The sequence below is a fragment of the Antechinus flavipes genome, chromosome 4, assembly GCF_016432865.1.
Source record: "Antechinus flavipes isolate AdamAnt ecotype Samford, QLD, Australia chromosome 4, AdamAnt_v2, whole genome shotgun sequence".
Lineage (NCBI taxonomy): Eukaryota > Metazoa > Chordata > Mammalia > Dasyuromorphia > Dasyuridae > Antechinus > Antechinus flavipes.
The window spans coordinates 43,037,579-43,064,802 of NC_067401.1; the positions used below are offsets into that span (position 1 = coordinate 43,037,579).

Genomic DNA, 27,224 nt, shown 5'->3' on the forward strand with positions numbered 1-27,224 from the left:
ACTACATGTAATGATATTCTTGGACTATTTCTGAGGAATTATTTGGAATAGCATAAAATTCTCTTGCCTTTAAAGAACTGTACAGATGGTGGTGATTTCTCATCACATTTAACCTTTTCTAGCAGCCTGAAAGAATTACTGTAGTTTCCCGTGTACCAGCGACTTTACCGACATTGGGTGAATTTTGCTCGAGTGTTCACTTAAAGCCGTGATGAAATTTATACTAAATTTCATTTTTTTGTGTGTTTCCCACCATTTGTAGGTTACAACTGTCAAATCAACATCGATGAATGTGCTTCAAATCCTTGCCTTAATCAGGGCACCTGCACTGATGATATAAGCGGCTATACTTGTCATTGTATGCTTCCATATACAGGTGAGTTCCTTCGGTGTCCAGAATGTACCTGTTAAAACAGAAAAGGCACTTGGCTCTGTAATGTCACGTACAGTATTTGATTATCAATGAAGTTATCTCTTATGGTGGAATAATAGAGACTTATTCTCTATTCTCTTGGACTCATTGGCTGTATCCTGAGATTTAAAAGAAAAAAAAAACACTATTCCCTCCCATGATGTGGGAGGCTCTTGTTCTCTTTTGCAATTATAGCGTTCCAGACTCTAAAAAGTTAGAAGGGATTTCATGTATTGAATGAGAATCTTTTTCTCAAATATTCCCAAGCAATCTGGTTTTCCTGCCTTCCCTTGAAAAGACCTACAGCAAGGAAGAGCACATATGGACCACCCTCTGTTAAATGTAGCTATTTTATATCATTGTTCCCACTGTAAAGACAGAGAAACTGTGTAGTCCAGGGAATTGCAAAGACAGCAGCTTAAAATAATGGCACAGTTTATATCCAGTATCCAGATGTTTCCAAAATCAAATTTATGGTTTTTGTTATTTCACTGTTCATGGTTATTCTCATTTCCAGTGTCTACTAAGTGCTCACATGTCAAACCTAAAGTCATCTTCTCCCTTCCAGTGCCCCCCAACATTCTTCCAGTGCCCCCTTTCCCTCCCTTCCCCGTGTCTGTTAATTGTTGAAATTTTATGATTATTCATGACTCCTCTCTTCCTCTCTCCCCCATGTTCAATCAGCTACCACGTCCTTCAGTTTTATGTTAGGGAAATCTGACATTCAGCTTCTCTCTTCTGCCTTTTACCAGCCTGTATTGGCAGTGAAGGGAACATAAATATACATGACGGGGTGTATATGCCTGTGTATACGGCTCAGTCATACTGAGGCCTGCAGCTGATTTTTGAGAATATTTAATTTGTCACTGAATTTCTCAGATACTAGAGAGATATTTGTTTATATTGTGGTTGTAGATAAGACCCGCATTAAAATTATATCCTGCATGTGAACCTAGAGGGATTATATCTGACCAAAACCACAAGCATATTAAAGTCCCAGTGCCTGGCATATGGTCACATTCATCTCTAATTGACTCTGGTTCACTGTGACTTGTAATGGAGCAGTCTGCTTTTTCCTTAAATCACTTGAGTCACCATCAGTTTGATGAGACATCACAGTGGAAATTTCTGTCAAAATCTATGGAAGGTATTTTTTTTTCCAGTTGGAACACAAAATTTGGCCAAGATTTAGCCTGAGTTAGTTATGACTTTATTTTAGAAAATGCCATCCTTGAGAAAGGGAAACTTTTTGTTCTAAAGCTTTTATTGGATGTTTATGCTCAGCTTTCCATAAGCCTTGCACTCAATAAGTTGAGCGCTTCAGAAGTTCCTTTGGATTTACGTGAGGACAAAAAAAAGAACTCTGAAATAATGGCATGTCATAGGAGTGCAGCAATTGTTTCTCCCCAACTCATTTCTTCCTACATGTTTTCTTCACTACTTTCCCCCATATGTGTGACTTCTGTCACTAAATGGAGGATTTTTAGGACTAACTCTAGAAAACAGGATGAAATTTCATGGGTGTTGTTCTTATTTAACAAAAAGCCTGGTAACTTCGTCTTTATTCTTCATTTTTCAGTCGTTTTAGGTAGAATCGGTGGTTGCAGATATTCCTATTCATCTGAATTTGTGACATCACCCTGATGCCAAAAGGGCCAATTGTCTACTCTCCTGGCCTGCTTGTTTCCACATATTCACTGTGCTTTGGTCCCCACAGGCAAGAACTGTCAGATGGTGCTGGCCCCCTGCAACCCCAACCCATGCGAGAATGCTGCCATTTGCCAAGAATCTGCAAATTTTGAGAGTTACACTTGCCTCTGTGCTCCTGGCTGGCAAGGTGAGACAGACGTCCAGCTTAATGGCAATGGGGAAATGTGTGTGAGCAGTCCCGGGTTCAGGAAGAGGGGGAACAAAAGGCTGAGAAGCTGCTGAGGTTCTCCTGGTCTCCGAGCATCCCTTCCCCTGCAGCATCTTGTCCCTCATCCCCCATGCATCTGTGGCCCCCTAGTGGTCACAAAGTAGGGCATCTTAGAGGACCTCTTCCATGGCTCCCCACCTGGGCATCCGTTGGGAGGATGCTCTGAGACCCCAGAGTTTGTAAGGCTTGCTCCTCCTGTGCTTTCAGGGCCTCGATGTAACGTGGACATTGATGAGTGTGTCTCCAAGCCCTGTATGAACCGCGGCATCTGCCATAACACAGAGGGAAGCTACCTCTGCAAGTGTCTACCTGGCTTCACAGGGGTGGACTGCGAAGAAGACATCGACGAGTGCCTTGCTAGTGAGTGAGCGGCCAGCTGGCCAGTGGGGAGGGAGCCACGGCGGGCAGAGTGGGCAGGGAGGACTGAGCCAGGTGACACAGTAGATGGAGCTCTATTTAAGTATATTCTTATATATCCACTCTCCACCTGGATAAAGACTCCTTTGTAGGAATGATTTTCTTCCAATTTTTTGTTTCTTTCTCAGTACCTAACATGATTCTTTGCACATAGTAGGTACCTAGTAAATGTTTATTGATGAATCAATATGAATAAAATATCCTACAGTCTTTCCTTTATTCTTTTTACCTTTCCTCTAGTTCTTTAGCCAGGCTACCTTGTCTTTCCCACAGAGAAGGAAGCAGTATGATTCTCTATGTCTTTGGGAAAAAGGGAACAGAGAAAATTATTCTGTCCAAGCTGGAAGTAATATAGTTTTTTTTCCCAGCTAAGAAAATTAGTTGTTTCCAGGAGAGCCAAGCATCCGTATGTTCAAAGGGGAGGCTTGGATTTGTAGTCTAGAGAGCAATTACCATGTCAGCCAAGATCAGGAAAGGAAGGACTCATGAGCAGCCAGAGCTGAGTCTTTGGTCACAGTCCAGTGCCTGATGCTGCTTTTGTGGGAGTACTTGACCTTGGTCCCTTTGGGTTCTTAAGTGGCTCATTCATGGAGGAAGGACCTTGACTGATACCAGGGAGCCGTGGATGCTGTTTTTACACACTTGTATTCCTTGTTTTAGATCCCTGTCAGAATGGTGCTACCTGTGTAGACGGAGTGAACTCCTTCTCGTGCCTTTGTTTGCCTGGGTTCAATGGCGATAGATGTCAGACAGACATGAACGAGTGTCTGAGTGAACCCTGCAAGAATGGAGGCACTTGCTCTGACTATGTCAACAGTTACACATGCAGATGCCAGGCGGGGTTCGATGGCCCTCACTGTGAGAACAACATTGATGAGTGCACTGAGAGGTGAGAGGCAGCCGCCTAGCAGAGGACGTCCCCCAACAAACACAAGAAAAAAGGGGGAGGTTGATGCAAACCATATTTCCTGGGGTGGAGAATTAGACATTTGTTTAGATCTCACCACCATTTCCCAGATCTCCTACCAAAGTTTCTGATATTTAGTTAGTTAGCAGATATAGCCTTCTGGATCTTCAAAGTGGGAATATTCATTGGGAAGCAAGAAGAGCCCCCTTGACTCTTATCTTTTTTGCCCACCTCTGGGTTCCTTATCCATTTATTTCTACATTTGGGTAGGAAGCCATTTAAGCCTGTCACTCTTTGGAAATTATGTAAGGATACTGTTATCCTTATGTATGTCCTTATATATCACAAACTTTGCAAATTCTGCAGCTTTCTTATGCTAACTAGAGAAAGAAATGTTAATTCCCAGGACCTCACTCAACCCTTTTCAAAAATATTAATTTTGCTAACATAAAAAAGCAACTATGAAAAGTTCCTGAAGGCCTGAACAGAAACCTAGAGAACTAAGCATTCTCTAGGAGTTTCCAAGTCAGCCCTACGTCCTGCATTAATGGTAGAAATAAGAATGGCACCAGGTTTTTTGACTCTCCATTGAGTTCAGCGAGCATAGGGAACAATCCTGAAATACATGAAAAGAAATCCGGGTTTGGGGTTTTGGGGAACATCGGTTCACAGACCTTTACCCATCTTGCACTCCTCGGATTCCAGATTCTCAGTCAGTAGCATTCCTAGAACCTGGTGTCCGTGTTTTTATTTTGATGTTGATTTTCTTCTGTTTGTCTCTCAGTTCTTGCTTCAATGGAGGCACGTGTGTGGATGGAACCAACTCCTTTTCTTGTCTGTGTCCTGTGGGTTTCACTGGTCCATTTTGCCTTCATGAGATCAATGAATGCAACTCCCACCCATGTCTGAATGAGGGCACCTGTATTGATGGTGTGGGGACCTACCGCTGCAATTGCCCATTGGGCTACACAGGGAAAAACTGTCAGGTAATTCACCTCTTCCCTCCACTCCCCACCCCAATCTTACTCAGTAACTACACTTGAATCAGTCCCTTCTAAGATCCACCTCAAGTCTGGCACCCTAAAGTCATATTAATTCTAAAGCAGCATGGAGATTCTCCTCTTGATTAGTGATTCTGAAATCACTTCCAAAGGGAGCAATTTTTTGATTGCAAGAGTTCCCAGTCCCTTCAAACTTAGTATAAGTTCCAGAAAATAGGACATGTTTTGTCATATAGTGAAAACAAGTAAAAAGGATCAATAAAGTATCATTAAGGATCAAGACTAACAAAGGAGTCTGGGGACTCCATTTAGCCAGAAAAGGAAACTGTGAGAATAAATTGAAGATAGATTTAAAATTATTTATATTTAGAGAAAGCTGAAGGTTATTAGAATAATTTTAGGCAGCTGTTCTCCATTCCAACTGAGTAGGAGGGAATGGGCTTTAATATTATTGAGAAAGAGTGCAGGTTATGAAATGCTTGAAAGAGGCTCCCAAAAGAGGCTGTATCACCATGTTTACCATCTTCCCTTGGAAGTCTTTAAGAACAATAGCTAGTAAAAAGATGTCCTTTGCCAGAATTATTAAAAAAGATCTCAAGCATGGAAGCAGCCATCTCTATAAAAGTTGAATTAAATTGAATGCTTTTTCCATTCAAGGCAAAGTAAGTGGTCCAAACCAAAGATTTCAAGCTCTGGTTTTATGATGTGACAAGTTATCTCTACTTATACTGAGGGAACGTTTAAACCAAATTCATTTTAAGTGAATTTTTAAAAATAAATACAGCCTATGTAGATGTTTGTTTCTCATACTGCAATAAAGTTAAGAATGTCAAAATCCCATAAAGATGAAAATCAGTGTCCTTATCCAGCCTGTTTTGGATCCACTGCATTTAGCATTTAACATATTAAATATATCTGTACCAGCCTGGTTTTAATGAGCATTTTCTTTCCCTTTGTGTTGAGCCAAAATAGTTCATAATGGTCAGGAAAGAGAGAAGTTTTTCTGGCAGGACAAAATGGGTAGGAATTTCTGGCAAAATGAGTCTGAGGTGACTACATTTTGGCTGCTGTTTTATTTCTAGTAGAATGCTGGTACCTGCCCTTCCTTTCCCTTTTTTGGATCCTTGGATATTTATGTGTTTGTGTATGGACTTGTATGTGTATTTTTCAGACCCTTGTGAACCTCTGTAGCCGGTCACCATGTAAAAATAAAGGCACCTGCATTCAGAGAAAAGCAGAGTCCCAGTGTTTATGTCCGTCCGAATGGACTGGGGCTTATTGCGATGTTCCCAACGTCTCCTGTGAAGTCGCTGCATCCCGCAGACGTGAGTCCTGGCTTCTGGCGGGGGTGGTTCTAACTCTAGCAAGGGTCATCAGTACAAACACTACAGCTTGTGAAGTAGGAAAGATTGGAGAAGGAGAAACTGGATAATGATGGTAGAGATGGAGATGGAGCAGATGTATAAGGGTATAAGTCAGAAGGATAAAGGAGAGTAGAAATAATACAATTCTGAGGTTTCCAGAGTCATGTGTTCCTGTAGAAGAATCCCTTGAACATCATCTCTGATAAGGGATTCTAGAGGGGGAACCCCATGTCTTCTCAAGGTAGCATTTCAATTTTTAGACACTTGTAGGGGAGGCAGAGCCAAGATGGCAGAATAAAGACAACTACAATTGTTCCACAGTTCTTCCTTAGCTAAATCTGCCTGTCTACAGATTTTAGCTTTCATACCTAATTCTGCCCTCTGAGATCTGGCAGAATAATTTTAATTTCTCTTTAGACATCTAAAAAGAGCTCTCTTGTCCCTTTTAAGTTTTCTCTTCTCCCAGTGAAATACTGCACCTAATTCCTTCAATCAACCTTAAAATGTCACGATCTTGAGACCCTTCCCCAACCCAGAACACTTCTCTTTGGACATTCTCAGTATCTTTCCTAAAATTTGATATCCAGGAACTGAACACAGGAATCATGGTCTAGGCAAAGTATCATACAACATGTTAGCTTTCCTTCCTAGCTTTGTATCATCTGCAAATTCAGTGCAAATTGCCATTTTCTGACTTATTGATACAAAAATCCAAGGACCCAAGTCCCTAGGAGATCTGAGAGACTCCACACTGGAGGCTTTCCAAGCTAACTTGCTCTTTGGACTTTGCCATTCAGCCAGTGTAGAATTAATCCATTCTCTTTTCTCATACATTTCTCCATCTCTTTAATAAAATATGTCTCCCAGCTCTTAATCTTCCCCTTTATCTAAAATGATGTCTCTTTTCTTGCATCATAATTTTGTTACTTGAATTAGAGATTTTATTTGTCTTACTAATGTCTACTAATGGCAGTTTTTTCATCATCATATCCTTAATACCTAACATTTAATATTTAATGAATTTGTTTCAATTTTCCACTCTTCTCCCTACCCCCTCCCCTAGATGGCAAGCAATCCAATATATATTAAACATGATTAAAAATATGTAAATACAATATATGCCTATTTATACAGTTATCTTGCTGCACAAGAAAATCAAATCAAAAAAAAAATGAGAAAGAAAATAGAATGCAAGCAAATTAACAACAAAACGAAGGAAAATATTATATTATCATCCAACCTCAGTTCCCACAGTCCTTTCTCAGGATGCAGATGACTCTCATCATCACAAGATCATTGGATCACATTGGATCCAAGATCCAATGATCTTGTAACTGACCCTGAATCATTTCATTGTGCAGAGGTCAATGTTGGAAAACTATCCATGCATATGTTTTGAAAACAAAAAGCTTTTGAATTTTATTTTCTTTCTCATTTTTTCCCTTCTGATCTGATTTTTCTTGTGCAGAAAGATAATTGTATAAATATGTATGCACATATTGAATTTACATATATTCTACCATGTTTAATATATATTGGATTACTTGCCATCTAGGGGAGGGAGTGGGAGTAAGGGAGGAAAATTGAAACATGAAATTTCACAAGTGTCAATGTTGAGAAATTATCCTCGCATAGGTTTTGAAAATGAAAAACTTCAATAAAAAAATAAATTTGTTTAATAAATATTTACCAAGTTAAATTGATTTGGACTGCCTTTTTCTAGTATCACAAACTAGAGGCATTAAAGGTTCCATCTAGTCTCTTACTCAAGAACTACATGTAGCTTCACTCCCAATATATTTTTCTTAGTACCATTTTAAATGTTTTAAAATGGTGTGCTAGAAAAAGGCCTGGATAGAGACAGAAGATTTAGTTTCCAATCCCATTTATGCCCTTTACCAGTCATAAATTTTCTCATCTGTAAAATGGGAATAAATATTTCCATTTTATATAATAGATTGTTAAAATGAAACCACTTTATCAACCATGCAATAAGATATGAATATAAGCAATGGTAGATCCATTTGACTCTTCTGGCACTATTTCTAGAATATGAAAATACCAGAAGCAATAAGAACACATCATTAAAATCTGGCTTTTCTCACCCAAATTGTCTGCTAAACTTTTTTGCCCTCACTGCCATCCCATGTCCCTAGTGATGATTTTCAACACATTTGTACATGAAATGAGAATGAACTCTTCTGTTTTCATGGTTTCTCTATTTTTAGCATTGGATTACATGGGTCTATGAGATAGAAACTGAAGATATCAATAAAATAGAGTTTCTAGGCTGTTTTTAATAGTTGTTTTTTTTTTTTTGAGCTTGACCTTGCCTTGTATTATATGTTCATCTATGTTGCAATTCTGTTTCTCTGTTTTTCTGCAGGAGTGTCTGTTGATCGCCTGTGTGAACACTCTGGGACTTGCATTGATGCTGGCAACACTCACCATTGCCAGTGCCCCCTGGGCTACACAGGAAGCTACTGTGAGAAACAGCTGGATGAATGTGCTTCTAATCCTTGCCAACATGGAGCCACTTGCAGAGATTATGTTGGAGGATATAGATGTGAGGTGGGCAAGAATAACCATGTTTTCTTAGCTTCTGGTTAGAGTCAAAGATTTGTTTTAATAGTAGATTTTTTTCAGCGTAAAATCAAAATAGAATGTAATATAGTTTGTTTTGATAGAATTTATTGATAATTTGTTTTATCTATTCCAACTTTTCATGAATCAGCTAATGCTTACTAGAAAGTAAGGTTCATTAGATAGGAATTATATCTTATCTGAACTTTGCATTTTTCCCACTGCCAGCAATTTGCTCTCCATAGTTTAAGTATTAAATAGTATCAAATTGGATCAACTTCTAAGACCCTTCCCTTGTTAACTAGAATCATATTGCAGTTTCATTCCCAGCCCAAATCTCTACCTTTGAGGGCACTCCATGGATCTCTGGAGTCTTCTTGGTGTCTGTTTGGGGACATTTTATTACTAGCCACTTCCACTAAGAAATGTCCATTCCCAACTACATTTTTGGTTTATATTTTCAGAGTTTACAAACATTGATCTTTTCCCTATCTCATGGTTCTTTTCTTGCTATCTATGGATGTGTCCAGGTTTCCCCCATCCTTAAAAAAAAAAAAAAAACCTTCACTAGGTCCTACCATCTCCACTAAGTATCATTCAACTTCCCCCCCCTTTTCAGTGAAATTCTTTGAAAAGTCCTATTTATAGCTTCATTGCCTCCTCTGTTAATTCTTGTGGAATGATTAAATTGAGTCAAATTAAAACCCAGGGTACTTGATCTCTTCATTAACTTATCCATTTTTCAATAATATAGTTATATTTCAATGGAGATTTGGAGTATTCCTAAACAAAGCAGGAAAATCTGACAGATGTGGATTGACGAAAGTGTGTAGCATTTCTCAGCTACTCTCTTAGTCCTATGGTTCTATAGTCATCAATGATCTTTTTCCTCCCCGCTAACAGTGTGTACCAGGATACCAAGGTGTCAACTGTGAATATGAGGTTGATGAATGTCAATACCAGCCATGCCAGAATGGAGGGACTTGCATTGACCTGGTCAACCATTTCAAGTGTTCCTGTCCACCAGGCACTCGAGGTAGGGATGCCATGGAATGGGCAGAGGGAGAGTAAACCCAGCCATTAGAGCCTCTTGGGGAGTTCTGCTGTGACTTTTACCAACATCTTCTTTTTAATTGACTTTAAGAAGTAGGGGAAGACTTTTTGATCAGAGGTAATAGGAGAAAACTTAAAGGAGGTGACGTGATGACTCCTGAAATATTTCCCTAAATCAAAGATTCTGAGATGGAAGGGACGTTAGAGGCAATCTGGACTGACCTGTGTCTGTATGAGTGATCATCCAGCCTTTATTTGAAGAACTCTAATGAAGAGGAACCCACTGCTTCAGGAGATATCCCATTGGGTCACTGTTATTTGAGGATGTTGGGAAGAAATTTTTTCCTGATATTAAGCTTAAAATGACTTCTTTGCAGCATCTACCCATTGCTCCTGGTTTTAGTCCCTTACTCAAAAACTAAAAAAGGGCAGGGGGAGCAATTTGATCTGCGTAGGCCCAGAATTCAAGGGATAGTATTTCTTTGGCATCCGGTTTTGGTTTGGTATAAGGAAGGGCTTTCTTGTCTGAATTATTTCTTTGTGAATTAGAAAATTCTTAACCCTGGCTCCCCTATGGACTGTGTCATTTTTTTGACCTTTCAATCTTTCTATTTCTCTATCTTCAAAGAGGGATGATAATCCCTGCAGAGCTCATTTGCTTAGCAACTTAAAACCTTTAAAAATAAAGGTCTTCTTCAAAGACAAGGTGTCTCCAGGACAAGAGCTTTTTATCTACAGGAGGCTTTCAGTAAATATTATTAATAGTGAAAAGGAAGATAATGATGAAAAAACTAGGAGAAACCAGGTCTATAGATTTCCTTTCTTCCTAAGCCCAGTTTTTAATTGCTGGCCTTTGGAGAGATTGAAATTCTTGTTTCTCCAACCTGTTTTGTCCAAGTGTTTCATTCACCTCACCTCACCATTTAATTTCTAAAAACAAGTTTGCTATTTAACTACATTACTTGTCTAACCACAGCACTTGCAATTAAGAACCAAAAAAAAAATACTTCTTGGACATAGAGTGGAAATGATTTTATTTAATCCAAAAGTTTTAAACCTAGAGGCCCATGAGGCAATGGCTAGTAGCATACCACCATCCCCTATTCCTGTCTCTCTTTCTCTCTTCCCTTTCCTATTTCTTCTTCCTTTCCAGTCCTTTCTCCTTCTGTTCTTGGGGCCTGCTTGTGATTTAGTGAAAAGAACAATGAATTGTGGCTTAAGGATCTCCCTGTTTTTGTTCCTGAACTGCCATATTTACTGGTCACTTGACTAGGTGAGTCACTGAAGCTCTTTACCTTCCTCCTCTGTAAACGAGGGGGCATTAAGAGTGGATGATCTCGAAGGACCTTTCAAACTCTCAAATTCTCTTTATTCCATTTTCCTCTCCTGCTTCTCCCTGTTCCTTTCCTCCTGTCTCTGCTTGGGCTTTCTCATCAATCCCATGAGAATTGCTCTTCCATAAGGTGGTGATCAATAACCACAAATAAACGGGTTACTAATCCCTGACTTCAACGATCCATCGGAGGTTGAGTTATGGCATCTGATAAGTCCTGAAAGAGTCAGAAGAGCTGACCCTTTGCTAAAATTAATGCACGGTTTAGTCACCCTGGCTGGTGTCCATCTTTCTCTCAGGCCTTCGGTGTGAAGAGAACATTGATGACTGTGCCCCGGATGCCGGAGGCCCCCACTGCCTCAATGGGGGGCAGTGTGTGGATAAGATCGGGGGCTACACCTGCCGATGTCTTCCTGGCTTTGCTGGTGAGCGTTGCGAAGGGGATATCAATGAGTGCCTCTCCAATCCCTGTAACCCCGAAGGCAGCCTGGACTGCATCCAGCTCATCAATAACTACTCCTGCATCTGTCGGAGCACCTTCACTGGTGAGCAGGGCCCTGGGGGGCTCTCCTGATTCCGTGGGGCCTGCAGTAATGGAGGCTTGGACAGCTGGCCTTATGGGAGGGAAAAAACCCAGATCCAAGTGGACTTTGTGGACATTTTCCCCTTAAGTAGCTTGGGCAGCAGACTGTATGATAACATTGCCATTAGTCTTTTAAAAAAAATAGTGGATGTAGCTCCCCTACCCACTCCCTTCTGAGCTCCCATAATCTGGATTCCACCCCACTTTATTGAAATGATTCTCTTCCCCCCACCTTCATCTAATATTTTATTTTTCTCCAATTACATGTAAAAACAAATTTTAAAAATGTGGGGGTTTCAAGTTCTCACCTTCCCTCCCTGCTGTTCCCCCTCATTGATAAGGCAATCAGTTTAATATAGGTTATACATACGTGGCCATGCAAAACATTAGAAAGTTGAAAGAATCTGTAGTTCACCCACAAATGAGCAGAAATTCCCTTTGTAACATCTCTGACAAGTGGACATTTTTACTTTGGCTGGAATGCCTTTCCTCCAGATTTCCGCCTCCATTTGGGAGCTGCTGACTGGTCAAGAAAGCCAGCAGAGGGCAATATTGTCACATAGAATTGAATTAGCTGTTCAAGACCGGAACACATTTATTTATTAAATATGCCCTTTTTGTAGAAAAATGAAAAATGACAGATTTGCTCCTTTTGAGAAACCCAAAGTATTTTAAGGGACATGATGTATTCAGATAAGGAGGATACCAGGCAGAGTGGAATAAGGCTATATGGGAGAAATAGGTAGAATCTAGAAACATTTGAAGAGGAAGATGGCCCAGAGGTCAAGGAGAGAGGTCAAGAAAAGCTACATGGATTAGGTAATGTTGGAGTAAGGGGAAGATTTTAAGAATCAGAGGCAAGAATGGAGTGCATTTCAGACATGGGCCTGTCACTCGAGAGACCATAGGCTAAGATTTTACTAGAAAAACCTTCTCTTATATCCCAGGAATTTTGTTCAGGTACAGGTTATTTAAATGATCCCTGATGTGTTTTTTCCATTGAGATTCTGGAATTATATTTCTGTCAGAAAAGTGAGGACCTAGTAGAGAACCTCTAAACAAAACTCATCCTCTTTTTGGAGGGAGATAGTTAATGTAAGAAGAGGTGATTTATTAAGTGATTCCCTGAAATCTGAGAATCAACAAGGTATCTTTATTGGGCAGAGAGAACTATGATTTTCTGACTCTGAGCCATCACTCTTTGGTTTCTGGCTTTGGGTTCTTGCTACAACTTCATGAAGACAGTCAAATGTCTTCCTTGTCTCCGCTCCCTGGCTCTGTAACCAGTGTACGGTCCAGCTCTTTCCCAGCAATCTTGGAGCAGTTTGAAGGTACCCTTTGAAGCCACCTTTTGCCTTCCTGGCTGACCCAGGATCTAAGACCCAGTTTGCCTTTCAGGCCGACACTGTGAGACCTTCGTGGATGTCTGTCCCCAGATGCCCTGTCTGAACGGAGGGGTTTGTGCCGTTGCCAGCAACACCCCCAGCGGCTTCATCTGCCATTGTCCTCCGGTAAGTGTCGTGTAACTTATGCTCCCCCCCGGCTCGTCCGTGTGACATCCCCCAACAGTTTAAACGAATTTCTGACACCATAAAATGAGTCTCTCTAGCCCCCAGCTGTTCTGCCTCTGCTAAAGGCAATAGCTTCAGCAAAGTGGAAATCATAAAGGACCAGCAAGACCAGAGTCAGACCTCCCAAATGAATCTGAGTTTGAGTCATCTAGACAGGGGATGAGCATGAGGGCTTGGGGGGTTGAGATGCTTTAGTTTCCCCGGGGTGATTTATTTCTCCTCTTAATAACTCCATGTATTCCTCTGGTAATTGGAAAAGGTAACTCAGACTTGTGTATGGCAGGAAATACGGTATCATTATCATAGCGCCATAGGGCCCTAGACTTAGAGTATAAGGTTCCTTTGGGGATATTTAGCCCATATTTTATAGATGAATAAAATCCCAGAGCCCAAGCTCCCCCAAATGGGAAGTAGCTTGATTCTCATGGTTGGAAGGGATCTCTCCATGGTGGAAAAATATATATATATATAATATATATATATATATATATATATGTATATATATATATATATATATATATATATATATATACATATATATATATATATATGTATATATATATATATATATATATATGTGGTTGGAAGGGATCTCCCATGGCGGGGGGAAAAAATAGATAGATAGATAGATATATCTCCCCTAGTTTTATGGGGAGGACGTTTTCCTTACAAAAAGCACGGTTCCTGTTGCTCAGGATTGTGGTCCCCATCTCCTTTAGATTTACCTTCCTCTCCCTTAGTGCTGTTTCCTGTGACCGACTGACAGGGGAACAGCTCTCGCTCGTTGAGCAGACCCCTCCGGGTCAGCAGACTCTGCCTCTTTGCAGACCTCGCCACGGCTTCCCTTCATTTCTTTTTCTCCCCCAAGGGCTTCTCAGGGGCAAGATGCCAGAGTACCTGTGGACACATGAAGTGCAAGAAAGGGGAGCAGTGTGTGCACACCACCTTGGGGCCCCGCTGCTTCTGCCCCCGGCCCGAGGACTGCGAGACGGGCTGCGCCAGCAGCCCCTGCCAGCACGGCGGCAGCTGCTCCCCTCAGAAGAAGCCCCCCTACTACACCTGCCAGTGCCCCCCGTCCTTCTGGGGCAGCCGCTGTGAGTTCTCCGCGGGCCCCACCAACAGCCCCCCGCCCACGTGCCTGAGCCAGCACTGTGCCGAGAAGGCTCGGGACGGCGTCTGCGACGAAGACTGCAACAGTCACGCCTGCCAGTGGGACGGGGGAGACTGTTCGCTCACCATGGAGGACCCCTGGGCCAACTGCTCCTCCCCCCTGCCCTGCTGGGATTACATCAACCATCAGTGCGACGAGCTGTGCAACACGGCCGAGTGCCTGTTCGACAACTTCGAGTGCCAGGGGAGCAGCAAGACGTGCAAGTAAGGGCCCCGCGGGGGTCCCGGGAAGCCCCGCGGCAGCTCTGTCACTAACCCACGCCGGTCTCTCTCCCTTCTGCTCCTAACCGCTCCGGCGCTTCAGCCCCAGCTGCCTCTGCTTGTAGACCCCCCCGCCGGGGCCGAGCCCCTCACACCGCCCTCCCCTGCTGACCGAGGCCCGGGGGACGCTCGTCCACCTGCACACTCACCCCTCTCTCTCTCTGCTCTGCCTGTCTCTGCCTTCTCACTTGCTGCTCTCCTGACCTCCTGGGAGAGATAACTTTTGGAAGTGGTGTAGCCCTGCTCCTAGGCGGCCTCCTACGCTAACCTGCTACAGGATGGATGGAAAGGTCTGTACTCCCCTCTGCTACCCCTCTCTTTCCCGGGTTCCCCAAGATCCATTAGGAGTTTCTAGTTAGACAAAAGCCCCTCTTGGGGACATGCAAGGGATCCATGGTGTGGAAAGTATCCCACACCTCCCAAAACTATTAGCAGGGTTATTTACCTCCTAGTTAATATTCGTAATTTAATTTTTAATTTTTATTTGGATAATTTAATTAAAATTGATTAAATATTTGATGATCTTTCTAGTCCACTTAATGGTTAAGGCAGCAAAGAACAGAAACTCTTTAATGCGATTGCATTATGCTTTTTAAGGCAATTCTAAAACCATGTTTAATTTGACAGTTTACAACCCCATGGCATTAGGTTAGAGCAGCCAGCTTCTTGTCAAGAGGGAGGACACAGTCAGAGGGGCAAGATGGACTTGCTCCAAGGGACACAGCTACTTAGTGGCGGGGGTGAAAATCAGACCCTCTTGCCTCTCACTCCCTGACCCAGTGTTCTCCCCGCTGTATCTGGCAAATAATGCCCGACTGGCATTCTCCAAAAGCTTCTTACTCAGGAGCAGCAGTCGCTACTGCAGTATTAGTCCTAGGGCCTGACATCATGGGGAATAGGACCTCCACCTGCTCCATAGCCAGCTCTTTGGAAAAGACATGATTGTTCAGCGTCATCATCCAAGTCTCATTCTTCTCATTCTCCCTTTCTACGTTTAGATTATTTTTGACATTAGAGGGCGATGGAAATCAGAGGGTAAAGAAAATAAAAATTGAGGGAAGCCAAGCTAGCTGAATTTTGCTTCCCCCCCTTTTTTTTTTCTATAACCAAAGATCTTTTGGGGAAAGAGATTGAGACTTGAAAATGGAATTGGAGACTCCGGGATTTGAATTAAGCCACGAATGATCAAGAGTTGGTTATTTACTCAGAAGAGATTTATTTTAACACCAAGCACATAGTACCCGAGACAGGAACTGGGAGTTGAGACCTCACCATTCATTCATCCTTTCTCTTTCATTCAGCATGTATTTATTGAATATCTGTTCTGGGCTGGGCATTGTAAAGATCCCAGAAGGAAAAAGTATAAATTCTTCATGCTTATGCTCGTATTGGAAAAGTATTAATAGAAAGCAGGGTATTATTAAGGCTAAAATGAGGGTGTGAATGATATGGGAGCTGAAAGAGTAGCTGGAGGAAGGCCTTTAAGGGAAGAAATGGGACAGAAGCTTGCCCTTCAGTATGGGCAAGTGAACTGGTGATCAAACACCTCCCGAGCCCTTATCCTTTCTCTCTCTCTCTCTTTGCCCTGCCCGCCTCCTCCCCAGATACGACAAATACTGTGCTGACCACTTCAGTGACAACCACTGCGACCAAGGTTGTAACAGCGAGGAGTGTGGCTGGGACGGGCTGGACTGCGCCACCGACCAGCCCGAGAACCTCGCGGAGGGCACCCTGGTCATTGTGGTGCTGCTGCCCCCGGAGCAGCTGCTCCAGGATGCCCACAGCTTCCTGCGGTCCCTGGGCACTCTGCTTCACACCAACCTGCGCATCAAGCGAGATGCTCAGGGGGCTCTCATGGTGTTCCCCTATTACGGCGAGAAGACCCCGGCCAACCTGAACAGAAAGTCCATGATAAACAGGAGATCTCTCCCCGACGAGCAGGAGCGGGAAGTGGCAGGGTAGGCTGACGGCCGGATTTATCATCACATCATCATCATTACTAAAACACATGGACACAGAGAGCCACTCCAAGTCCAAATTTCAAACAGAACATTTTAACCCGGTCCATAAGCTATGTTGTATCTAAAAGAGACCGTTGATTTAGAGCAGCATCTGCTGTCTGTCAGACAGAGAGAGGGGGAGTTTCCTTGGAAGGGTGAATTGTTCTTACGTGATGTGATTAGCAGTCAGTTCATATCTACCTTCACACACACTCCTTTGCACCCCCCTAAGCTGCACAGGTGCTTAAAATTCCACTGGAAGTCATTAAATCTTTTTTAAATTAAGCATTAACCTCTTTAGGAGCCCTTTAATGCGACAATGCCCCAAGAGTAGAATAGCCCATTAAGCCATCCGTCTGAGTTAGTTCATCCAGTGCCTGTCAGTAGAGCAAGGAAATAAGGAAGGAGAAGTATCTAAAGGCACTCAGTTGTTTGTTTTGTTTTAAGACAACTGGAGTTAAATGACTTGCCCATTAACAATCTGAGGCCGGCTTTGAACTCTGGCCCTCCTGACTTCAGGGCCGGTGTTCTATCCACTGTGCCATTTAGCTGCCCCGGAATAAAGGCACTCTGGTTCTACTAAGATCCAATAGAGAGTGTTGGGGGTAAAAATATAAAGGGCTGAGGTGCCCAAGGATGAATTTCCCCGAGTTTGGCCTAGTGCTGTCAGACAGGGGCTGGGAACTTGGGTACTTAGGGGCCAGGCCCGAGCTCCTTCTAAAAGCAGTGCCCAGAAGGGAATACAGCAAAGGTGGGCCCAGAGGAAAGGGGGCCCCTTCATCCCTCTGACGTGGTGACTGCCAGACTGACCAGCTCACCCCCCCACTCTCATCTTCTCCATTATACCTCGCAGCTCCAGAGTATTCCTAGAAATTGATAACCGCCAGTGTGTGCAAGCGTCAGACCAGTGCTTCAAAAACACGGATGCCGCCGCAGCCCTGCTGGCCTCCCATGCCATCCAGGGCACCCTCTCCTACCCTCTCGTGTCCGTCTTGAGTGAGTGGCGCGGGCCCCGGCTGGGGGGCGCGGGGAACAGCATGGGGCTCACCACTGCAGGGGAGAAGGGAGTATGTTGGGTCCTGGCTAATGGGGTCCGCTGGGCTTCCCCAGGTGAGTCTCTGGAGACCAAACCAACCCAGCTTCTCTACCTGCTGGCTGTGGCCATCCTCATCATCCTCTTGGTGATCCTGCTGGGGGTGATCATGGCAAAACGCAAGCGTAAGCACGGCTCGCTCTGGCTGCCCGAGGGGTTCATCTTACGGCGGGATTCCAACAACCACACGCGCCGGGAGCCCGTTGGACAAGATGCGATGGGACTGAAGTAAGAACTGCCTCCTCCTCGCTCTTCTCGGTGCCGGGAAGCACAAAACCCAACTAGCCCTTGTTAACCTTCGGGTCTTTAGCTCCGTCCACTAGATCACGTCCATCTGGCTATTCAGACCGAGTGATCCCTGAGTCACGATCCCTGTCTGGGCCTATTTACTCACTTTAGGTCAGTCTGTGACATCCTCCTTTTTTCTTTGTTTAAAAACTCCGTAGAAGCCTGTCGGCCCAAAGGTCAGAGGGTAACTTAATCGACTCCAGCACCAACGAACATTGGGCTGATGATGGCGCACCCCAGCCCAAGAGAAGCAAGGTAACGCCGCCCTGCAGAAGCTGTCCCATTCTCTCCAGGCTCGGGGAAGCCCTGCTCCCGGAGTAGTCGGGGGCCGTGGAGGGCGTGTGATTGGGGGAGGAAAGGGAAGGGTCTTCCCTAAGGGACTCCGTCGGTGTCCTGCTGAAGCAGTGGTGAGAGGCAGAGCTCCGGCAGGAAAACGTCCAGCAGCATCCCTGGCTCCCACCTGCCCTCTGCCACAAAGTTCAGCCTGCTGGGCAAAGAGCTGATCTCCTCCCGGCTCCTTTTCCCAGGGGTCTCGAGCACTAAGGAGCTCATTTTGACGACCCTGTGCCTTGAGCCGAGGGCCAAAGGAGGAGACGGAGCGGGTGGCGAGTCCCTGGGAGAAGAGGAGGCTGTGTGTGTGTGGAGAGGCTGAATGGAGACGCAGCGGCTCCAGATCCTCACGCTCATTGGCAGTGGGCGTTGTTTCTTTCTCTCCAGGCTGAAGACCAAGCTTTACTTTCAGAAGAAGGAGACCCAATAGATAGACGCCAGTGGACACAGCAGCATCTCGAAGCTGCGGATATTCGGAGGACCCCGTCTCTAGCCCTCACCCCACCGCAAGCCGAGCAAGAGGTGGATGTGCTGGACGTGAACGTCAGGGGGCCAGGTTGGTGCCATGAGGCCTTCGTGTTCCCCCTCTGGAAACAGCTGTGGAAAATATATAATATTATATAAATTACACGTATTCTATATATAATAATACAAACAGCCTGGACACACACACAAGGATCTAAAGAGCAGGGGACAGGTGTCCATGGCTTCAAGTAGAGCACATTTAGATAGAAAAGACCTTGAAAGACATCCTGGGGACGTGAAGACTAATGTATGATCAGTGGGGGAAGATGGAGGAAGGTACTGGGACAGGAAATACTTAGTCTTAGAAATTAATAGAATAAGTTAATTAAGCCAAAGAAAGAGGAGGCTTGAGTTTAGGTGATTCTGAAATTGTCTGGGTCAGAGTTGAATTTTTAAAAATTATTTTATGGGTTATCTTATCATTACTGTTTAGGAGCCTGGATGGAGATGTCAGTTCCCTTGGCCTGTATCACTTTGATTAACAATTTCAGATTTCTCACAAACCGAATAAGGGGATATACTTTTTTATTCCTATCGTTCTTTCCTAAGAAAGCACCCCAGACAAAAGTGCCAAAACTGTGCCGGTGCCCTAGCATAAGTGCTCCGGGGCCCTCCTTTTCCCAAGTTAGCGTTCAGGTCCAGCACGTGGGCCCCCGGAGGACGGTCCTCCGTCTCCTTCAGCACACGTCTCTGATCCTCTCCCCAGACGGCTGCACCCCGCTGATGCTGGCGTCCCTCCGAGGAGGCAGCTCTGACTTGAGTGAGGATGACGAAGAAGCGGATGACTCTTCAGCCAACATCATCACAGACCTGGTTTACCAGGGGGCCAGTCTCCAGGCCCAGACCGATCGGACCGGGGAGATGGCTCTGCACCTGGCAGCTCGCTACTCGAGGGCAGATGCTGCCAAACGCCTCCTGGATGCGGGGGCAGACGCCAACGCCCAGGACAACATGGGGCGGTGTCCCCTTCACGCCGCGGTGGCTGCTGATGCTCAAGGTGTTTTCCAGGTAAAGCGTCCGGGAGGAGAGGACCAGAGAATGCTTCTCAGAGCGCTGCGTGATAGCGTTTCTGTGAGAAAAGTAGGAGCAGAGATAGTCTCCATTTTCTGCATAAAAATACTAAGGCAAAAGAGACAAATGGAGTTGGTAATGTCGCCTATTTTGTTCAATTATGTTCAATCCTATCCAACTCTTCATGACCCCATTTGGAGTTTTATTGGCAGAGGTACTGGAGGGATCTGCCTTTCCTTCTCCAGCTCATTTTATAGATGAGGCTCTCACCATTGCATATTATTTTAGAGCCCAAAGGGACCTCTGGGACCCTGTCATTTCAAGGCCTTTGTCTCGCCTGAGATGGTAAATGGGGGGGGCCTTTCGTCCCTGTCCCACCCGCCAGCTCATTGCCCTCCTGCATTTTTCTGCTCTGTCCCATGACCATGACCTGTCCCCTCCCAGATTTTGATCCGTAACCGTGTGACAGACCTGGATGCTCGGATGCATGATGGGACAACGCCGCTGATCTTAGCTGCCCGTCTGGCCGTAGAAGGGATGGTGGCTGAGCTGATCAACTGCCAAGCAGATGTTAATGCAGTGGACGACCACGGTAACTACCGCGGGAGGGATGATCTGGGGGGAGCGTGGCCTTAGTGAGAACGCCAAGGAGGGGACCCCTCGGGGGGGGGGCAGGTGGTCACTGGGGACTAGCAAAGAGAGCTCCAGGCTCCTAGCCTGTCTCCTGTGTGTATCTCCCTAGCAGTCGTGAGGAAGATGTTCTGACATCTCATCACGTTGCGGATCACAGCCTATCCACAGCCTCTCATGCAGGGTCTAACTGTAGTGTGCGATTTCCCATAAATCCCTCATGGGGACTCACCAGGCAAGCCCCCAGGGCTGCCAGTGCAACACCGGGGTCCATGTTTGTCCCCAGCACGTAGCCCTCCCACCTCCTTCTCCAATCACACATCTTCCGGATACCCGAGTTAAGCCATTGCTTACCCAAAAGTCATCGCTGGTACCGTGCCATGGCTTTTTAAGTCTACCATATATCACCTCATTGCCATCTGGGTCAGCCCCAATTTGGATTCTATGATTCGCCGCCATGGAGCATCACTAGAAAGAATACTGATGCCATAAAGACAGGTTCTTGTTTTTTGTGGCCGGGGAGGGTGGAAGGGGACTGTCACTGAAAATGCTTCCCCCTTTCCCTAATGGAGTTAAGCCTGCTCTTTTCCTAGTCTAGCTCCAGCTTGCTGCCCGTACAAAATTTATTTATGAATTGACCAACTGTATTCATGATGGTCTGAACAGTAGAAATTCTCCATCTGCTTGGTTTTTTATGAGTGAATTTCTGGGCTGAAATCTTTTGAATGGCTCTAGAACTCATTTAAGAAGTTCCTGTTGTATTTGCTGAGGAGATGGGAAGTAACAGTAATAATCCTAATGGTAACCTCTATTTCTTGTAAGTCTTGAACCACTTGTCAGTCTTTGAGGAAGTCAGGCAGCTTGCAGACGAAGGTCTGAGCTGCTCCTTGATTCCCGTGCCCAGAGCGCTTTCCTTAGGACCACCCATGCTCCAAGCCCTGTAGGGCCTTTGACTTTGTTTCCGAGGGACCTTTCACCACTGGTTAGTGGAGCTGCAGTGGCTGAGAAATCACCCACCCTCCGGCCCCTCTCTGGCTGAGCGAGGCTGCTTGAAGGTTGGCTGTGGGACTAGCATCGCCCTCCCATGGCGTGGAAGTGATGTGATACGTTGAGCCCAAGCCCAGAGCCCCTGGCCAGCCGGATCTTGCGCCTGCTGCAGTTTCTAAGCGCGTCTCTGAGATCCCAGGAAGATGAGGGCCCCCTTGGGCCGCAGGCTTCCTGCTGCCTTCTCGGGGATGCTTCCTGAAGTCACCGAGGCTTCCTTCTGGGTCAGGAGGGGGGGCTCCGGTCCTTAGGCGGGTCAGGAGCCCAAGCTCCGATCCCTGTCTCCTTCTGAAGTGACTTTTCCCCACGTGCAGGGAAATCTGCTCTCCACTGGGCAGCTGCTGTCAACAACGTGGAGGCGACTTTGGTGTTGCTGAAGAACGGGGCCAACAGGGACATGCAGGACAACAAGGTACAGACGCCTTCTGGGGATCTTTGGTGCCCGGGACCGCTCCCCGCTGCTCCCTCAGTTCTGCGGGCTCTCGGGCTGTCTCTCTCTCCCCATAGGGAACTGAGCAGACGCATCGCTTGGCCAGGGCCCCCGGCAGGCCCAAGGAGCAGCGGCTGCTGCGCGGGTGCTTCCGCCGGCCTCCTGGCTCCACGGGGGCTCTCTACCGCTCCCTCTGCCCTTTTCCTTCCTCTGCCCGCCGTGTTCCCCCTCCTCATTTCTCTTGCACCCTTTCCTTCCCGTTCACTCACGCCTGGTCTCTAGTCTCACCGGGTGCGATGGCCTTGTTCTGCTCTGGCCTCCCTTCCTCGTAGAACCTGGGAAGTTGCCCTGCTTTCTTGCCCAGCAGAGTGGTGGCCGCCTCCTGGTCGGGAACGGGCCGGACCACCAGCATGTCCCTGCTGACGCGTGTCCTCGGGGGCCCTTTCTTTGCAGGAGGAGACGCCGCTTTTCCTCGCAGCTCGGGAGGGCAGCTACGAAGCAGCCAAGATTCTGCTGGACCATTTTGCCAACCGGGACATCACCGACCACATGGACCGCCTGCCCAGGGACGTGGCTCGGGACCGCATGCACCATGACATCGTGCGCCTTCTGAACGAGTACAACGTGGCCCACAGCCCCCCCGGGGCCATGCTGACCTCGGCCCTCTCGCCCGTCATCTGCGGAGCCAACAGGTCTTTCCTCAACCTGAAACACACGCCGGCGGGCAAGAAGCCCCGGCGCCCCCACGCCAAGGGCGCCGTGCCCACCAGCCTGCCCAACCTAGCCAAAGAGGCCAAAGATTCCAAGGGAGGGCGGCGGAAGAAGTCCCTGAGCGACAAGGGCCAGCTCTCGGAGAGCTCGGTGACCCTGTCCCCGGTGGATTCCCTGGAGTCCCCCCACACCTATGTCTCCGACACCACGTCTTCCCCCATGATCACGTCGCCCGGGCTCCTGCAGGCGTCGCCCAGCCCGATGCTGGCCCCCGCCGCGCCGGTCCACGCCCAGCACGCGGTGTCCTTCTCTAACTTACACGAGATGCAGGCCCTGCCCCACGGGGCTAACCCCGTCCTGCCCTCGGTCAGTCAGCTGCTGCCCCACCATCACCTGGCCCCGGCTGGCGGCGGCGCCGGCGGCTCGGGCAGGCTGCACCCGGTCGCCGTCCCGGCTGACTGGATGAGTCGGATGGAGATAAACGAGAGCCAGTACAACGAGATGTTCGGGATGGTTCTGGCCCCGGCCGAGGGGGCCCACTCTGTCCTGGCCGCGCCGAGCCGGCCGGGGCAGCCTGACGGGAAGCACGTGGCCCCCTCCCGAGAGCCGCTGCCTCCCATCATGACTTTCCAGCTGATCCCCAAAGGCGGCATTGCCCAGCCCGCTGGGGCCGCCCAGCCTCCCGCTTGCCCTCCGGCTGTGGCTGGCCCCCTGCCCACCATGTACCAGATCCCTGACATGGCTCGTTTGCCAAGCGTGGCATTTCCCACGGGCATGATGCCGCAGCAGGACGGGCAGGCTGTCCAGACTGTCCTCCCTCCCTACCACCCGTTCCCCAGCTCTGTGGGTAAGTACCCCACGCCCCCCTCCCAGCACAGCTATGCTTCCTCGACCGCCGCCGAGCGGACGCCCAGCCACAGCGGTCATCTCCAGGGCGAGCACCCTTACCTGACCCCCTCCCCAGAGTCTCCTGACCAGTGGTCTAGCTCGTCCCCGCACTCCGCCTCCGACTGGTCCGACGTGACCACCAGCCCCACCCCCGGGGGCTCGGGCGGAGGCCAGCGGGGGCCCGGGGCGCACATGGCCGAGCCCCCCCCACGCACCAACATGCAGGTGTACGCGTGAAAGGGCGACCCCCGGGGCCGAGACTGAACTGACGGGCACGTGGTCAGTGCTGCTGATGAACAAATGAAGGTCATCCAGGATGAAAATGAAGAAACTCTGGAAATGGTTCTCCCGGAGGGAGGGACTCTCCGCGCCCTCCGACGTTAAGTGGAGACGTCGTTGCCTATCTGTCAGGGGGCATGGCTTTCCTGGGAGGTCAGGGCTCCTTCCCGCCCACCAAGCCATTTGGGAACTCAGAACTGTCGATCGGACCGTGCATAATCTTTCCCTTTTGGGACCCGCCAGGTTTTCCGATTACGGTCTCTCCTTTTTCGCAACTTGAAATATGTGCGAAGCCCTGAGTTCCTGCAGCTTCTGCGGTTTGACCAGAAGGCAGAAGTCCCCTCATGAGAACTTGCGCCTTCCAAAAAAAGGCTTTTCTTGCCGTAACCTTAGACATCCCTTCCCTTGTTAGGTGCTTGCGTTTCTGCACCTTCTTATCAGTAGTTCTCGCGCCACATGTCTCTCCTGTGGTCTAGCCACATCTGTATATGTTCTCGAACTATATATATGTATTTAATGCTTTTAATCATTCCTGCCCAGAAAGATGAATTTAGTCTCCTCTTTGCATCTCCAAATGCCCCCAGGAGCCCCATAGGGTTTATTTTGGTTATATGTTTACCACAACTTTGCAAAGTATATTTCTTCAAGGAAAGTCAATACATTGTCTTTTAGCCAGAGGGAGGATGGAGGGGTGATATGTTTTTATTGCAAGGGGAATGAAAATGTTTCCTGTTTTCCCATCTGCTTACCAAGTGTCAGCCACTGTCAGTGGGGGAGAGTGGTCAGGGCGACATAAATACACGTGGACAAAAGGAGAAAGGACCTCTCTTGTTTCTGGCTCTCTGCATCCAGTGGGTGTTTGGCCCACTCTCCTTACTCACTGCGAGAAGTTTGAGCCTTCTTCTGCCATATTCTTTTTCTATTTCATCTTCCAGCTAAAAGTTCTCTACCAGACTCATGGCTGTTGGACTCTTCCTGCTGTTCACCTCTCCATGAAGAAGCCCAAGGTCAAAACACCCTGTGTGACCTCCCTGCTCAGTGCTCCCTTCATAATCTTCTCTCTAGTTCCAGGTCCTTAGGCTAGTTTTCCCTCATATACTTAGTTGTTTTATTCTATGTGTACCTTTAAGCTTTCCATCTCTCCAGGGAAAAAATGGTCTGTTCTCAGCCCAGTCCCCCAAAATTTGTAATGTGAACCTGTGGGAAGCATGTTGGGCCATGGCAGCTGCTCTTTTTGGAGACACCCCAAATTAATCAGTATGTGTTTAGAGTAAGTAGAACATCCCTTTTTGAAGACTAGTATCTAGTCTTTCTGAAGGACCTTCCCTTCATGGATGCTAAGAATGGCAAATGTATTTGCTTCCATGGCTTTCGAATTGTAATTTCACCCCCATTTAAAAAAAATTCTCTAGGTCTGTCCCAGTTTTACCTTTGTCATTGATGCATGGGCAGGCCATCCAACCTCAAGCACTAACCAGCACTTAGACCTTCTTCATGCTCTTTACTAGATCAATATCATAACCGTCAGCCTTAGCTGTAGGACTGGGAATATTTGGAAATTTGTTCTTCCGACTGGTTAGAGGAAGCAGATAATCCCTGATCCTGTATGTAAAGCCATAACAGACTCCTCACATTTCCAGACCCTTGGGAATTCATTCTTCCAGGTCACTTTGTAGGTATTCATGGATGAATTATCCATTTGGTAATAACTGCAGTCCTTATTTCTATCAAATTCTAGAGGTGTTCTTGGGACTATGCAGTAGCCTGAAGTATCTAATATGACTGTATGTGGAAACCTGCCCATTTTGGGGGCAATTATGACTAGCAGCGGATGACCAAAGGGTCCCACTAAAATGTACAGCAATATTTAAAGCTGCCAAACTCCATTAACTCTGTTTTTAGGCTGTGAGAGACTAAATAAACCCCTGCTGGAATGAGAAGACATTCAGCTGATTTTCCCTACCTTTCAAAGTCATCAGTGAAAGAAAAGTTCTTGAAGGGCGAATATCATTTTGGCTAACAGAATAAATCAAACACAAACTGATCAATGTCAGAGGCAATTTGATAATTGCATTATTATTTACCTACTTTAAAGGAATACATTGGTACTTCATCTGGAATGATTTGATGATTCAAAACATTACTGTCTAATTTTCTGCCAGCGAAAGTGCCAGCAATTTTAGAAGCCCATTAAAAAAATATAGATAAGCCTAATTTTTTTCCTCCTTCCTTGAGCACCCCATGTTTGGGGTCTTAGAGTTGTATAGTAGGCAGTTAAAAACAACAAGGGTCCTCAGTGTGAGAACACTGCCTACCACCAATTTTAACACCTTTGTTAGTGCTTAAAGATCCCTTCTGTCTATATTCACAAGGTGTTTCTGATTGTGAGATTGAGAAACTCTTTCTCTGCAGTTTTTGTGAAGACTGCTTTCTTACAGAACACAAATGCCTGTCCCCCATCTGTGGTATGTGATTTTTAAATTCCGGTGGTCAAACCTTTCTTCCTGCCCTAAAGAGCAGGAATTTTGCAGCAGTCAATTCTGACCTACATTTTGAGGGAACTTCAAAGGGAAGAAGAGACTGTGAATTGCACATATTGGTGCAGATAATCAGTGATCATGCTGCTTAGGTACAATCCATGATTTTTATTTCTGTTTTTCTGTAGTAATGAACCAAAGGTATAATGTTCCTTTTTTTTTTTTTTTTTTTTTGCCTTAAGAACCGAAGTACATTGAATGTATGGCGACTGGCTGGGGGGGAGGGGCATATCTGCTTACCTTGTTGTTTGTATCCCCCATGGATAGCTTTTTTTGGTACTCTCTTGTTCCTCAGTTTCCCCTGTTTCTTTCTGTTAATGGTGATATTACCTCTCTGTTTTATGAAGAACCCATAACCGTTAAAATGACCGCATTTTCCTGGTAACAATCAAGAAGATGCATGCCTTGTTTTTACTTTTTTAAAAATTTTACTCCAAAAGTAGTTATGAGATTTATATGAAAACATTTTTATCACAAAATAAAAAGCTTATGTGTCACAGTTCATGTGACTTTGCATTCTTCTGTTGTTTAGTCCCATCCACTTAGATTTACTACAGCTCCTGATGACAGATGCCTTAGTGACGAACGCTAACTTATTGTTCTCAGAAAGAATATACACACGGTGCTATCTCTCCTGTCCAGAACACTAGCCACTGGAAGGCCATATTGGAGTTCTATATCCTGTTCCTTTCATTTCAGACAAAGTACATTTCATTTGTAATGAAAAATGCTCCTCTCGTGGAAGGAACTAAGTTACAGCAAACTTTCTCAAAGTTCTCTGATTTACAGTCATATCTTGCCCAATAGGAAAGTGAAACAGCTACCATAGATACTACTGGACATTTAAGACATCAATGTGTAGTGGGAACTGGGAAGAGCAAACAT

At 46.1% G+C, this 27,224-nt stretch overlaps 1 protein-coding gene across 1 annotated transcript in view; it reads left to right on the forward strand.

Moving 5' to 3' along the window:
• Positions 1-26,841, forward strand: part of NOTCH2 (notch receptor 2) — a 76,874-nt gene extending 50,033 nt beyond the window's left edge. The window contains exons 13-32 of the mRNA XM_051992873.1: positions 263-376; positions 2,130-2,249; positions 2,538-2,690; positions 3,408-3,636; positions 4,439-4,640; positions 5,827-5,980; positions 8,406-8,590; positions 9,506-9,638; positions 11,288-11,533; positions 12,970-13,082; positions 14,011-14,516; positions 16,178-16,531; positions 17,427-17,569; positions 17,684-17,894; positions 18,113-18,209; positions 18,672-18,840; positions 19,516-19,817; positions 20,265-20,412; positions 21,809-21,906; positions 22,378-26,841. Coding sequence (XP_051848833.1) covers positions 263-376; positions 2,130-2,249; positions 2,538-2,690; positions 3,408-3,636; positions 4,439-4,640; positions 5,827-5,980; positions 8,406-8,590; positions 9,506-9,638; positions 11,288-11,533; positions 12,970-13,082; positions 14,011-14,516; positions 16,178-16,531; positions 17,427-17,569; positions 17,684-17,894; positions 18,113-18,209; positions 18,672-18,840; positions 19,516-19,817; positions 20,265-20,412; positions 21,809-21,906; positions 22,378-23,760 — 5,060 coding nt within the window. The 3' untranslated portion in view covers positions 23,761-26,841. The remainder of the gene's footprint in view (positions 1-262; positions 377-2,129; positions 2,250-2,537; positions 2,691-3,407; positions 3,637-4,438; positions 4,641-5,826; positions 5,981-8,405; positions 8,591-9,505; positions 9,639-11,287; positions 11,534-12,969; positions 13,083-14,010; positions 14,517-16,177; positions 16,532-17,426; positions 17,570-17,683; positions 17,895-18,112; positions 18,210-18,671; positions 18,841-19,515; positions 19,818-20,264; positions 20,413-21,808; positions 21,907-22,377) is intronic.
• Positions 26,842-27,224: the final 383 nt, after the last annotated feature.